This window comes from Ranitomeya variabilis, chromosome 4 (genome assembly GCF_051348905.1).
Source record: "Ranitomeya variabilis isolate aRanVar5 chromosome 4, aRanVar5.hap1, whole genome shotgun sequence".
NCBI classification, from domain to species: Eukaryota; Metazoa; Chordata; class Amphibia; order Anura; family Dendrobatidae; genus Ranitomeya; species Ranitomeya variabilis.
The window spans coordinates 418,417,537-418,431,767 of record NC_135235.1 but is presented as its reverse complement, the minus strand read 5'-3'; the positions used below and the strand labels follow the sequence as shown (position 1 = coordinate 418,431,767).

At 43.4% G+C, this 14,231-nt stretch overlaps 1 protein-coding gene across 1 annotated transcript in view; it reads left to right on the top strand.

Moving 5' to 3' along the window:
- The window catches only part of TOM1L1 (target of myb1 like 1 membrane trafficking protein), a 192,343-nt gene that overhangs the window by 122,488 nt on the left and 55,624 nt on the right, over nt 1-14,231 (top strand). The window contains exon 10 of the mRNA XM_077251358.1: nt 281-434. Within this exon, the coding sequence (XP_077107473.1) occupies nt 281-434 (154 nt within the window). The remainder of the gene's footprint in view (nt 1-280; nt 435-14,231) is intronic.

Genomic DNA, 14,231 nt, shown 5'->3' with positions numbered 1-14,231 from the left:
GTGTGTCCCTACACAGTTTGATACTGTCAACACTGATTGGATAGTGACAACGGGCAGACCCCCAACTAGTAACATCCAATTGTCAATTTAGACAGAGGAAAATCGCAGTGCAGAATTCTAAGAAAAGACGTTTCAGAGTTTATGTATTAAAGATCATATGATAATATTCTAAAACAACTTCACAGAGCAGAACAACTTCTTTTAAAAAATATTGTAATAATGAATGAGTATTCTTATTGTGATTGATTTGTATAATGTGAGATTCACATTGTCCTTTCAGATTGGGGTGAATCAGCCTTCAGCGCCTTCAAGTGAACTCGTTGAACTAGACCAAGTGCCTAAAAAACAGAACGAGAGCAATGGCTACCCTCCACCTGCTGCTGCTCTTCCTGCTTCAGTGCCAAGTGTGAACCCTCAGCAAGCTCACATTTTCGGTAAGCAAGTATTAGTTTGGTCTTATCATAGAAATACGAAGCCCAATATGTCACGAAAAAACAATCTTAGAATCCCTAGGATCCGTTGAAGCATTCCTGAGTTATTACCTCATAAGGGGACACTGGTCAGAATTGCAAAAAAATGGCCAGGTCATTAAAGTCAAAATAGGCTGGGTCATGAAGGGGTTAGGAAAACAAGAAACAGAATTGCAGTATTTTTTGTCCATTTTGTCTTCCAAAGAGTGTAATAAAAAGTGATCAAAATTATAAAACTTACTCCTCTTAGAATTATAGTAATGCAAAAACAATTGATTTTCATTTCTGTGAAAGAAAAAACATTAAAAAAATATATATATACATTTCCTCTGGATAAAATTGTGTTGGCGCATAGAATGAACTTAATACTACTGTACTAGCCTGAGTACATGTGGGGGTTGCCTGGTTGCTAGGGAATCCCCGCATGGAATCAAGCTGTCTAGCAGACGCAAATCATGCAGTTGTGGCAACAAAAACGAAATCTCCGAGCACTCACAAATACTCGGAGATCACCCGAGCATGCTTGGGAAAACTCGAGCAACGAGTACACTCGCTCATCACTAGTAACAATGAGAAATAACACAGGGAAAAAGTATTGAACACGCTTATTGAAATGTATTTAATACTTTGTACAAAAGCCTTTGTTGGTGATGACCGCTTCAAGATGCCTCTTATATGGAGAAACTAGTCGCATGCATTGCTCAGGTGTGATTTTGGCCCATTCTTACACACAAACACTCTTCAAATCCTGAAGGTCCCGTTGGCTCCTTCTATGAACTCTGAGCTTTAGTTCCTTCTGTACATTTTCCATTGGATTCAGATCAGGTGATTGGCTGGGCCATTCTAGAAGCTTTATTTTCTTTCTCTGAAACCAATTGAGAGTTTCCTTGGCTGTGTGTTTGGGATCATTGTCTTGCTGAAATGTCCACCCTCGTTTCATCTTCATCATCCTGGTAGATGGCAGCAGATTTTATCAAGAATGTCTCAATACATTTGTCCATTCATCCTTCCTTCAATTATATGAAGTCTGCCAGTGACGTATCCTTAAAAATCAGCCCCACACCACAAAGTTCCCATCTCCAAACTTCACTGTTGGTACGGTGTTTTAACATGGTGTGTATGATGGCATCCAAAGAGTTAAAAGGTACCAAAGTACACGTCTGGTATCACCCAGGCCAGAATGACCCAACCTTTAAAACTTTCATGTTAGTTAACCCCTTCAATGAACAAGGTAAAATAAGTAAATAAAAACGTGGCAAAAAAGATACCGCCCATAAAAAGTGGAATGAAATGCAATCAAAAAGTTAAATGTAAAAAAAAAAAATGGTACAGCTGAAAACGTCATCATGTCCTGCAAAAAAAATCCATGGTAGAGCGGAGACATGAAAAGTTATATCTCTCAAAATATAGCGCTGCATAAAAAAAGGATTTAAATTTGGTATTGCTGTAATCGTACTGACTCGAAGAATAAAGTTGTCTTATCAATTTTACCACACGGTGGATGACCTAAAAAGACCCCAAAAATCTATTCCCAAATTGCTGATTTTTGTTCATTCTGCCTCCCAAAAATTGGAACAGAGATCTATCGAAAAATGTCATGCGCAAACAAATGGTACAAATAAAAATGATTTTTTAATTTTGTTTTTAATTTAATGACAGCAAGCAGAGATCATTTTTAGAATCTTCATTGACTGAATCCAGAAATCACATTTAATTCAAATAAACTCTATGAAACTCACCACAAAGAAATATTAAAGATAACAAGAGCTTTTTAAAACCATTCATTGTCAGGTGCCAGTGTCGCAGTCCATGCACGAATCGTAAGAGAGGCTACAGGGTTCTTTAACAATTACACTTCCAGCCTCTTCCATAGCTAATCAATAGAGGTCTGTGTCCTCTTCAACGGGCCAGATAATTGGGCCCCTTAGGGCAGAAGAACGTCTTGACTTAGTGCTCAGGGACCGGATGCATATAGTACATGCTGAGTAAGCTTACACGTAGCTGGAATCATAATTAAACACCACATACTTGTCACATTAGAGAGTGTAAATGCCTTGTCCTTGTCACATTGTGGAGTCGCGGTACAAATAGCTGTCATAGAGCATATCCGTTCTAATGTAATGAGGACCTAGTACCGTGAGTGTTCCTGCTCGCTTATTAACTGATGCAATACTACAACCAGTCAATGCTGCGAGGCATTTGGATAGAAAGAACTAAAAGCTTTTTACTCTGGGCTGAATTTAAAGGGAATCTGACAGCAGATCTGCTACCTAGTCTGAGAGCAGCGCAATGTAGGAAAAGGGTCACTTAGTTTACTGTGTGACACAATCAGAGTTCTTAGGCTATGTTCACGTACCCAGTAATCATCCATTAGAACAGATCCAGCAGCAATGCATTGGCAAAAAAAGTTTTGCAGACAACCTTTTTTGTAGATTTTTAAAAAACTGATTTCAGTTGGATCCGTTTTTTTTAGCAATGAAGTCTATGGAAAATTGATTAGCTAGATAGCCATTTATTTTCCTCCATTTCAAACTGATCCAGTAACATAAAAATGGATCCTTTTGAAATAAAAGAAAAAGGAGGGTTATTTAACCGATCCGTTTTCCATAGACTTCTATGTAAAAAAAAACTGATCCAGTTGAAGTTATTTTTTTCAGGAGGGCAAAAAAATTGTGTCTGGACAAATTTTTGGTCTACTGATTGCTACTGGATCCATTCTGAGGTTGTAGTCACACTGGCGACAAAAACATCAGATGCAATAACCTAGTGTGACTCCAGCCTAACAGATGATTACTGAACATGTGAACAGAGCCTTAGATGTATCATGTAACAGAGCTTAGGAAGCTAACCCTGCCCACTCTAGGCCCTGTATGTACATTGTCTATAGACAGTGAGCTGCTTATCACAAGAGTGGCATGGTCGGACTGCTTGGCACAAGGCAGCTAATCAAGCAATGATAATGTCCTTGTGATACAATCTTCACTGTAAGTAAGTAACTGCACACAGCCTGATAAGTGACACATAGCTGAAATCTGTGTTTTAACCCCTACCTCAAGCTGACCTCAGATTATATAACAAAAACATGCTAACAGATTCCCTTTAAAAGGGCATTTAAAGGGGCCGATCTAACACCATAAATGAGGGTCGATTAACTATATGCAAGTGCTTGTATACAGGCCAGCCTGTTCAATCAGGTTGATGAAAACTGATTAGGGCATATTCAGATGTCTGTGTAAATCGGTTCTAGATCAGACCACAATGCACAGATTGCCACAGGCTTCCCAACTCAAGTGTGGCAACTTCATATATTTGTATGACGCTGCCATGCTCGGGTCGGGAGACTCCCAGCCAGTCTGTGCATTGCGGTCCGATCTCAGACTAATTTATACAGACATCTGATTGCACCCGTAGAGTTAGTGCAAATTAATTTGCAAGGACCCAGTCCAGCAGCCAGGTTGGTAATTTCTGGCCACTGGACAAGAGAAATAAGAACTACCTCCTACAACCTGGCATCTATGGCTCTTCTTTGGATTAGCTAACCTCATGTTCCAGGCTGTCTAATCAAAAGCAGAACCATGGATGCTGGCAGGTAACAAGCGGATCCCCCCCCCCCATTCAGAAGCCAGAGATTACTGACCTAATTGCTGGATTGAGTCCTGCGAATTGATTTGCACTAGCGCTAATACTGATGGGAACAGAGAATATGTCACCATATTACAGAGTCATGTGATTGACAGTGTATCCTATGTGTGCATCGGGTGATGTGCTGCTGATAATGCAGAATTTTATTCCGATATTAAAGTTTTGATCACCTGACGAATGCGTGTTTTCTGCATTTGTCATTCAGCACTGGCATGTTTACATGGGCCGATAATCAGGAATGGCTATTCTTATGAATGCTCATTTACCAATTTCAATCCACCTAAATGCAGCGTAACACTTTGCTTTGCAGTTGTATTGTTGGTGCTTTGTGATAATTTTCATGAGACACCACATTAGGTTTAATTGCAGTCCTGTGTAAAATTGCTGATAACTTTTGGCATTGCTAGGCCCAGGCACCGAGTGCAAGTGCTTTTGGTCCTTCAACCAGTGCCATTTATCTTTAGGTGGCAGACTACCATGGTTCTAAGTCAGTATCATGCAACTTGTGGAGAAGTGTTTACAAAGGCATGATATTATAGGCTTAGTGTACTGTAAGAGGAAGCAGTGATATTCCTGAAGATGCCTTGTGGGATTTGCCATCAGTGAAGGGAGACTGCCATCTGCTGGCCAGATAAAATCAAGTGGATCCAATTGGTGCTGGAAGATTTGCAGGGGGAGTGACTTTGTGTGCTGGACCTCATCAGGTGACCCGGATAAGAGAGTTCCTTGATATAAAAGCCCTGCGTGCCAAGCTACAGGAAGATTTGGTGCCAGAGAAGAGAGCAGAGCAGACGCACTCCCGGAATATCGCTGAGGCTGATGTAACAGGCCCCAATGGGAACTCTGCCACCAAGACGTCAGTCACTGCCTGGCAAGACCCGGATTCCATTCATGAGGACTCCAAGTTCCGTCTGAGCTGGTCAGAAACGGGATTCACGCCCCACGTCGGCCAAACCTCAGAGACCGGGCATCGCCTGTCAGGAGCCAAGAGCTCATATCCTTTCTGCACCCTGCCCAAGAGATTTCTGCTGACAGTCAAGCCGAGAAGGTCCTTGAGGGAACTTCAACAGGAGAGGCACGACTGCGATTGCAAAGGAACAGAGCGAATGAGCAGGGTCATCACTTCCCGCTATAACCTACGGTAACGGGGTCGGCTGGGATTAAGGCAATAGATTGGGAGGGGACTTGGGAGGCTCAACGCACTATAATAGACTATGTCACAGAGAGACTTGAGGCCTAGCGGGAGAACCTAGCGACCCCCGCTAGAGACAGATTGACATGGAGAACTCACGTGGTGACTTCTCTGAATGGGGCACCACCTTTGCTTAAGCTATACAGCGAAGGACTTTATCTGACATTCTAGGCTTAGGCTGTGTGCACACGTAGCAGATTTTTCGCGTTTTTTTGCTATAAAAATGCTATAAAACCGCGAAAAAAATGCATACATTAAGCATCGTACTTAATAGAATGCAAACCGCATTTTTTGTGCACATGCTGCATTGTTTTCCTGAGCGGAATCGCATTCCAGAAAAAAACGCAGCATGTTCATTAAATTTGCGGAATCACGGGGATTCCGCACACCTAGGAATGCATTGATCTTCTTACTTCCCGCATGGGGCTATGCGCACCATGTGGGAAGTAAGCAGATCATGTGCGGTTGGTACCCAGGGTGGAGGAGAGGAAACTCTCCTCCACGGACTGGGCACCATATAATTGTTAAAAAAAAGAATTAAAATAAAAAATAGTGATATACTCACCTTCTGATGGCCCCCGCAGTCTTCCCGCCTCTCAGCGGTGCACGTGCCCACTTCCGTTCCCATGAATGATGTGTGTGAAGGACCTGCAATGACGTCGCGGTCACGTGACCGCGATGACGTAGCGGTCCCGTAACCGCGACGTCATCGCAGGTCCTGAACACAAAGCATCTATAGGAACGGAAGCGGCCGCGTGCAGCGCTGAGGAGATCGGGGGCCATCAGAGGGTGAGTATAACCATTTTTTTTATTTTTAACATTATATCTTTTTACTATTGATGCTGCATAGGCACCATCAATAGTAAAAAGTTGGTCACACTTGTTAAACACTATGTTTGACAAGCGTGACCAACCTGTCAATCAGTTTTACAAGCGATGCTACAGATCGCTTGGAAAACGCTAGCATTCTGCAAGCTAATTATGCTTGCAAAATGCTAGGAATATGCATGCCAATTCCGCATGCGATATACCCATGGCAGGAGTTGCAGAATTGCCACGGAAATTTCCGCGGCAATTCTGCAACGTGTGCACTTAGCCTTAATGTTATTTGTTTCATTTTTGACTTGCTTTGTTATTATCATTAATTGTTCAGAGTTACTTTAAATTACTATAAAACTACTACTGCCTTTAATAGTAATCCCTAGTCCATTTAATAATCCATAACCCATCTCTTCAATCTATCACTAACTTCTGGTACCTTCCCCTCTGCTTTCAAACATGCCACAATCACACCTATCCTGAAAAAGCCATCCCTTGACCCGAACGCTATGTCCAGCTACCGCCCTATATCTTTGCTCCCATTTGCTTCCAAACTACTTGGGCAGCACGTCCACGCTGAAATTTCCTCTCACCTTGCAATGCATCTCTCTCTTTGACAACCTACAATCTGGCTTCTGTCCCCAACATTCCACTGAGACTGCCCTGACCAAACTTACGAACGACTTACAGCCAAAACTAACAGACAATTCTCTATACTCCTCCTTCATGACATGTCCTCTGCCTTCAACACAGTTGACCACTGCCTCCTACTACAAATCCTCTCTTCCTTTGGTGTCAAAGACCTTGCCCTATGCTGGATCTCCTCATACCTTACCAGCAGCAAATTTAGCGTTTCCTACTCCCATACTACCTCTTCATCTTTGCCCCCTCTCTGTTGGAGTCCCTCAAGGCTATGTCCTAGGACCCCTTCTCTTCTCAATCTATATGCTTTTGCCTGGGACAACTCATAAAGCCCTATGGCTTCCAGTACCATCTATATGCCGATGACACTCGGATATCTCTCTCTGGCCCAGATGTCACCTCTCTGCTCTCCAGAATCCCAGAGTGGCTATCAGCCATATCCTCCTCCTTCTTATCCTCTCGCTTCCTCAAACTCAATGTGGACAAATCTGAACTAATTACACTGGTCTGGTCAACGCAATTTTTCTGGCAAAAGGTTTTAAAACATATTTTAAGTCAATTTCGGCTGCTGATTATGAATATTAACTCCGTTTTTGGCTATCACATCAGGATTTTGAGATATTTTAAATTTTTGATTTTGATTTTGAATCAAGGAATAACAAAGATTACAAAGTCTATGTACAGCAAATCAAATATACTTACAGTATTAAACTACAAAATATAAAAACACATATATATGGCACAAAGATGAATGACAAATGGCATCGTTTCTCCTTATGGAAAGTGACATACCATCTCTGGCTTGTCAAGGTAAGGAGGCTTATTTGCCGTACAATGCTCCTCTGGGAAATTAAATATGCAAATTGCCTCTTCTGAGAAAAAGAGGAGTTAACTCTATAGCGCCACCTGTTGGAAGTAGCGATCCTACAAGTCACAATCAACCCTCTAACGAGTCGTGCAATATGACTTAGGATAAAAGCCAAATCAGTATCTCAATTCGCAGACACGGTGTTTCGGGCTGTTGGCCCTCGTCAGTGCGAAGCATGAGAACTGATTTAGCTAGGTGAGAGGCTCTGGACTGGGGTCTAAGGGGTATCGTTTCTCCTTATGGAGAGTGACATACCATCTCTGGCTTGTCAAGGTAAGGAGGCTTATTTGCCGTACAATGCTCCTCTGGGAAATTAAATATGCAAATTGCCTCTTCTGAGAAAAAGAGGAGTTAACTCTATAGCGCCACCTGTTGGAAGTAGCGATCCTACAAGTCACAATCAACCCTCTAACGAGTCGTGCAATATGACTTAGGATAAAAGCCAAATCAGTATCTCAATTCGCAGACACGGTGTTTCGGGCTGTTGGCCCTCGTCAGTGCGAAGCATGAGAACTGATTTAGCTAGGTGAGAGGCTCTGGACTGGGGTCTAAGGGGTATCGTTTCTCCTTATGGAGAGTGACATACCATCTCTTGCTTGTCAAGGTAAGGAGGCTTATTTGCCGTACAATGTTCCTCTGGGAAATTAAATATACAAATTGCCTCTTCTGAGAAAAAGAGGACTTAACTCTTTAGCGCCACCTGTTGGAAGTAGCGATCCTACAAGTCACAATCAACCCTCTAACGAGTCGTGCAATATGACTTAGGGTAAAAGCCAAATCAGTATCTCAATTCGCAGACACGGTGTTTCGGGCTGTTGGCCCTCGTCAGTGTGAAGCATGAGAACTGATTTGGCTAGGTGAGAGGCTCTGGACTGGGGTCTAAGGGGTATCGTTTCTCCTTATGGAGAGTGACATACCATCTCTGGCTTGTCAAGGTAAGGAGGCTTATTTGCCGTACAATGCTCCTCTGGGAAATTAAATATGCAAATTGCCTCTTCTGAGAAAAAAAGGACTTAACTCTATAGCGCCACCTGTTGGAAGTAGCGATCCTACAAGTCACAATCAACTCTCTAATGAGTCGTGCAATATGACTTCGCTACTTCCAACAGGTGGCGCTATAGAGTTAAGTCCTCTTTTTCTCAGAAGAGGCAATTTGCATATTTAATTTCCCAGAGGAGCATTGTACGGCAAATAAGCCTCCTTACCTTGACAAGCCAGAGATGGTATGTCACTCTCCATAAGGAGAAACGATACCCCTTAGACCCCAGTCCAGAGCCTCTCACCTAGCCAAATCAGTTCTCATGCTTCGCACTGACGAGGGCCAACAGCCCGAAACACCGTGTCTGCAATTGAGATACTGATTTGGCTTTTATCCTAAGTCATATTGCACGACTCGTTAGAGGGTTGATTGTGACTTGTAGGATCGCTACTTCCAACAGGTGGCGCTATAGACTTAAGTCCTCTTTTTCTCAGAAGAGGCAATTTGCATATTTCATTTCCCAGAGGAGCATTGTACGGCAAATAAGCCTCCTTACCTTGACAAGCCAGAGATGGTATGTCACTCTCCATAAGGAGAAACGATACCCTTTAGACCCCAGTCCAGAGCCTCTCACCTAGCCAAATCAGTTCTCATGCTTCGCACTGACGAGGGCCAACAGCCCGAAACACCGTGTCTGCGAATTGAGATACTGATTTGGCTTTTATCCTAAGTCATATTGCACGACTCATTAGAGGGTTGATTGTGACTTGTAGGATCGCTACTTCCAACAGGTGGCGCTATAGAGTTAAATCCTCTTTTTCTCAGAAGAGGCAATTTGCATATTTAATTTCCCAGAGGAGCATTGTACGGCAAATAAGCCTCCTTACCTTGACAAGCCAGAGATGGTATGTCACTCTCCATAAGGAGAAACGATACCCCTTAGACCCCAGTCCAGAGCCTCTCACCTAGCCAAATCAGTTCTCATGCTTCGCACTGACGAGGGCCAACAGCCCGAAACACCGTGTCTGCGAATTGAGATACTGATTTGGCTTTTATCCTAAGTCATATTGCACGACTCGTTAGAGGGTTGGTTGTGACTTGTAGGATCGCTACTTCCAACAGGTGGCGCTATAGAGTTAAGTCCTCTTTTTCTCAGAAGAGGCAATTTGCATATGACAAATGGCAGTTATTTGAACTTTCTTTTCTTGGCTGATCGGTGATGTACAGCTTCTTGGTTGTCTCTCATCAAGCTCCAGCAATAGTCAGCCATCATATGTGAGTCCCACCGGCCTTGATACCGTTCTTCCATTGTTTTAATGTCCTGATGAAATCGCTCGCCTTGTTCCTCGCTCACATCCCTAAGGTTCTCTGGAAAAAAGTCCAAATGGCTGTGTAAATAGTGAATCTTGATACTCATTCTCCATCCAAGATTTCACAGACTCATTAGTAGCTCTTCCACAATCTCTTCATAGTTGTCTGCTTTCTTAGTCCCTAGAAAATTCTGCACCACATTACAAAATGCATTCCAAGCTCTTTCTTCTGTCTCATTCATTGATGTGATAAAATTTGGGTCTCTCATAAGTGTTCTTATTTGCGGTCCATCAAATATTCCAGCCTTTTTCTTCTCTTCACTAAGACCTGGAAAAGTTGAACATATATAGTTAAAGCATTCTCCACTGTGATTGAGAGCTTTGACGAACTGCTTCATCAATCCAAGTTTTATGTGTAAGGGAGGAAAGACAATGTCCTTCCTATCCACTAGAGGATCATGGACGACATTCTTATCACCAGATGCCAAACTCTGTTGCTGAGGCCATTCAGTTTTCACCCAATGCTCTGCTGTAGCTCTACTGTCCCAGTAGCACAGAAAACAAGGGTGTTATCATAACAAATGGGAATTGTGCATGTTCAAAGAAAACAAAGATATTCTCACATTTATTGGGAGACTAAATGAAAACTAAATTTACCTTAGTGAACCGTATAAACCGGCACTTTCATACACTACTTATATTTATCATGGAATTCATGAAAATGGGCTATATACCTGTAGCGCAAAAACGTGATGTGATAGAGAAATTATAAGATCAGATTTGAATTCAGCACCCTCAAATTAGTCTAAAACTGTTCTCAAAGTCCATGCCAGAAATTTTTTTTTTTTTTGTAGACCAGTGTTATCTTTCCTCCATCTCGCACACCTTTCCTACCTGATCTATCTATCACAATAAATGAATTCATACTTTCCCCTGTCCCGGTAATCCGCTGCCTTGGAGTAACTCTTGACTTTGCCGTGTCCTTTAAATCGCACATCCAAGCTCTCGCCACCTCCTGTCGCCTCCAGCTCAAAAATATTTCCAGAATCCGTCCTTTCCTCAACCCTCACTCTACCAAAATGCTTGTTCAAGAATAATTCATCTCCCACCTTGACTACTGCAACATGCTCCTCTGTGGCCTACCTTCTAACACTCTCACACCCATCCAGTCCATCCTTAAAGGGAACCTGTCACCCCCAAGATCAATGGTGAGGTAAGCTCACCATCATCAGGGGCTTATCTACAGCATTCTGTAATGCTGTAGATAAGCCGCCGATGTTACCTGAAAGAGGAGAAAAAGACGTTAGATTATACTCACCCAGGGGCGGTCCCGCTCTGATGGGCGTCTCTGGTCAGGTACAGCGCCTCCCATCTTCATTACATGACATCCTCTTCTGGTCTTCACGCCGCGGCTCCAGCGGAAAGGTCAGAGAGGCCGGATGCCTGCGCACTGCAGTACTTTGCTCTGCCCTCAACAGGGCAGACAAAGTACGCCTGCACCAGAGCCGCGGCGTGAAGACCAGAAGAGAACGTCATGGAATGAAGATAGGAGGTGCCGGAGTGGACCTGAGACACGCATCGGACCGGACAGCAGCAGGAACGCCCCTGGGTGAGTATAATCTAACCTCTTTTTCTCCTCTTTCAGGTAACATCAGGGGCTTATCTACAAGCCCCTGATGACGGTGAGCTTGCCTCATCGATTTTGGGGGTGACAGGTTCCCTTTAACTCTGCTGCCCGACTAATTAATCTCTCTCCTCGCTACACTCCTGCTTTCCCTCTTTGCAAATCTCTTCACTGGCTCCCAATTTCCCAGCGTATCCAGTTTAAACTACTAACACTGACCTACAAAGCCATCCATAACATTTCTCCTCCATATATGTCAGAACTAATCTTTCAATATCTTCCCTGACGTAATCTCCGGCCCCTCGAAGACCTCCTTCTCTCCTCAATGCTTATTCGCTCCTCACCCAATCGCCTCCAGGACTTCTCCCAAATATCCCCCATCATTTGGAATTCTGTGCCCCAACACATCCGGTTATCCACCACATTTGGATCCTTCAAACGGAACCTGAAAACCCATCTTTTCAAAGAAGCTTACAGCCTGTAATGACCACACGGCCACCTCAACACCATCGGAGCTACTGCAACCCTCTACCTACTGTCTCCTTCCCCATAATCCTGTAGAATATAAGTCCGCAAGGGCAGAGTCCTCTTCCCTGTGTATCAGTCTGTTATTGTTAGTTTTATTTACTGTGATATTTGTATTTTGATGTAACCCCGTCTAATGTACAGCACAATGGAATTAATGATGTTATATAAATAAATAATAATAATAATAGAAATATATGGATCACTGACTGTTCCTGCCTTGCATTAGCTGTGCGTTGCATCCAGGTTCCTGCTTTAGGCTATGTGCACACGTCAGCATTTCTGGCAGAAATTTTCCTGACAAAAACCGGACATTTCTGCCAGAAATCCGCATGCGTTTTTACCGCGATTTTACCAAGTTTTTACCGCGATTTTACCACGCTTTTACCGCGTTTTTTATGCGTTTTTATGCGTTTTTTCCCAATGCATAGAATAGCAGGAAAAACGCGAAAAAAACGCAAAATTAATGAACATGCTGCTTTTTTTACCGCGATGCGTTTTTTCGCGGAAAAAACGCACCATGTGCACAACACATGCAGGATGCATTCTAAATGATAGGATGCATAATGTATGCGTTTTTAATGAGTTTTTATAGCGTTTTTATCGCGAAAAAATGCGGAAAAAACACAAAAAAAATGAACGTGTGCACTTACCCTTACAGTACCGTGGGTATTTATAAAGTAGCAGTGGATCACAAACTTAGCTCTGCAGCATCTGTAGCCATGACTCCTCTCCACCAACACATAACCTTTCTAAATGACCATTAAAAAGAACAGCCTGGCTCTCATGAGAACTCTTTCAATCCCCCTCTTTTCATTGTTGTGTGAGTGGTTTTCCACCTGCTGTGCACATTGCTATTGATCCATCTGAGTGAGTATTCAGGCGGAATGACCTTAATGTAAATGCACACACCTCTCCTGCTTTGCGTGTCGAGTTATGTAACGCAATGTCCGCCTCAGTGCTCGTATTCATCAGATATACAAAGTTCAGCAAGAAAACAAGTAATCGATACAAATCTTAGTTTTTGCTGTTGCTCTAGCACACAGATAATTAGGACTGCCAAGGTTTCTGAACCTGGCCTTTATACCAGTCATGATCACCCCAACACTGCCGATCACAATGATATTATCAATCATTACCATAAATTCTACTGCGCTGATCTACCAGCTTGTGGCTATTACAGTAATGATGTGTCTTGTGGTACAAAGAATTGGTTACAATTTGAGCATTGTGGAAAGCGTGGGGCTAGGTGAGGAGTTATAACACGTCTATATGTTATCAGTCATACTTGCCATCTTTTCATATGTGTTTTGCATAAAGTGAAGTGAAGTGTGCCACCACAACCGTTTCTGCCCCCTACAAGTGGAGCGCCCCTCAGGGCCGTGGGATACTCAGTACCAGCTCAGCACAGTTCTTAAAAAGGATGTGTCATGGCAGCGGTGACCCGTTCCGTGGCCCTGGGTGTCCAATAAAAGGGGATATAAGGTGTAGTGGATAATAAAGTCTAATGGAGTAATGTTCGTGACGACACCTGTGGTACTCAGCCAGGGATGGCCGACGCTGCTTAAAGGGATTCGCTGGGGCCGATGGTGATGCAGCTTAGATGGTTTTGCTCCCCACAGGTGGAGCGGATGCCCCAGGGCTACCAGGACAGTCTAAGAGGGGTTGTAGATATTGAGGTGCAGGAAAGAATTGGAGGACACAGGGTTTACAGTCTCTTTACCTTTTAATTGCCAGTGCAGTCTGGGGCACAGGTTACAGGTGATGTTTGAAATCTGGGCAGCCTGGAAGCAGTTCAGAATCCCCCTAGCCAGGTGGGTTTGGAAACCTTCCTTTCTGCTCTGAATTCAAGGTTTTTGATGCATTAGCTTTCCTCAAGTCCCTCTCTCAATGTGTCCCTCAGATGGAACACTACCAGCATGGCAGGCAGCTCGAGCCTTTTTACAGGTGTCCCTCTCTCATGGTGACTCCAGACTCTATTCTGCTGCTGTGCCTTCAGGTGTAGCTGTGGCCAGGAGACTTGCAATCTTCTGCCCTCTGGTATCAGCTGTGGGGAATACAGTTCCCACACAACCTCGGACCCCGGTGTCTGGTTTCTTGCACTCAATCCTGGGGGTGAGCTCAATCGCAGCTCCACTCCCAGTTTCTCTCTCCTCATGT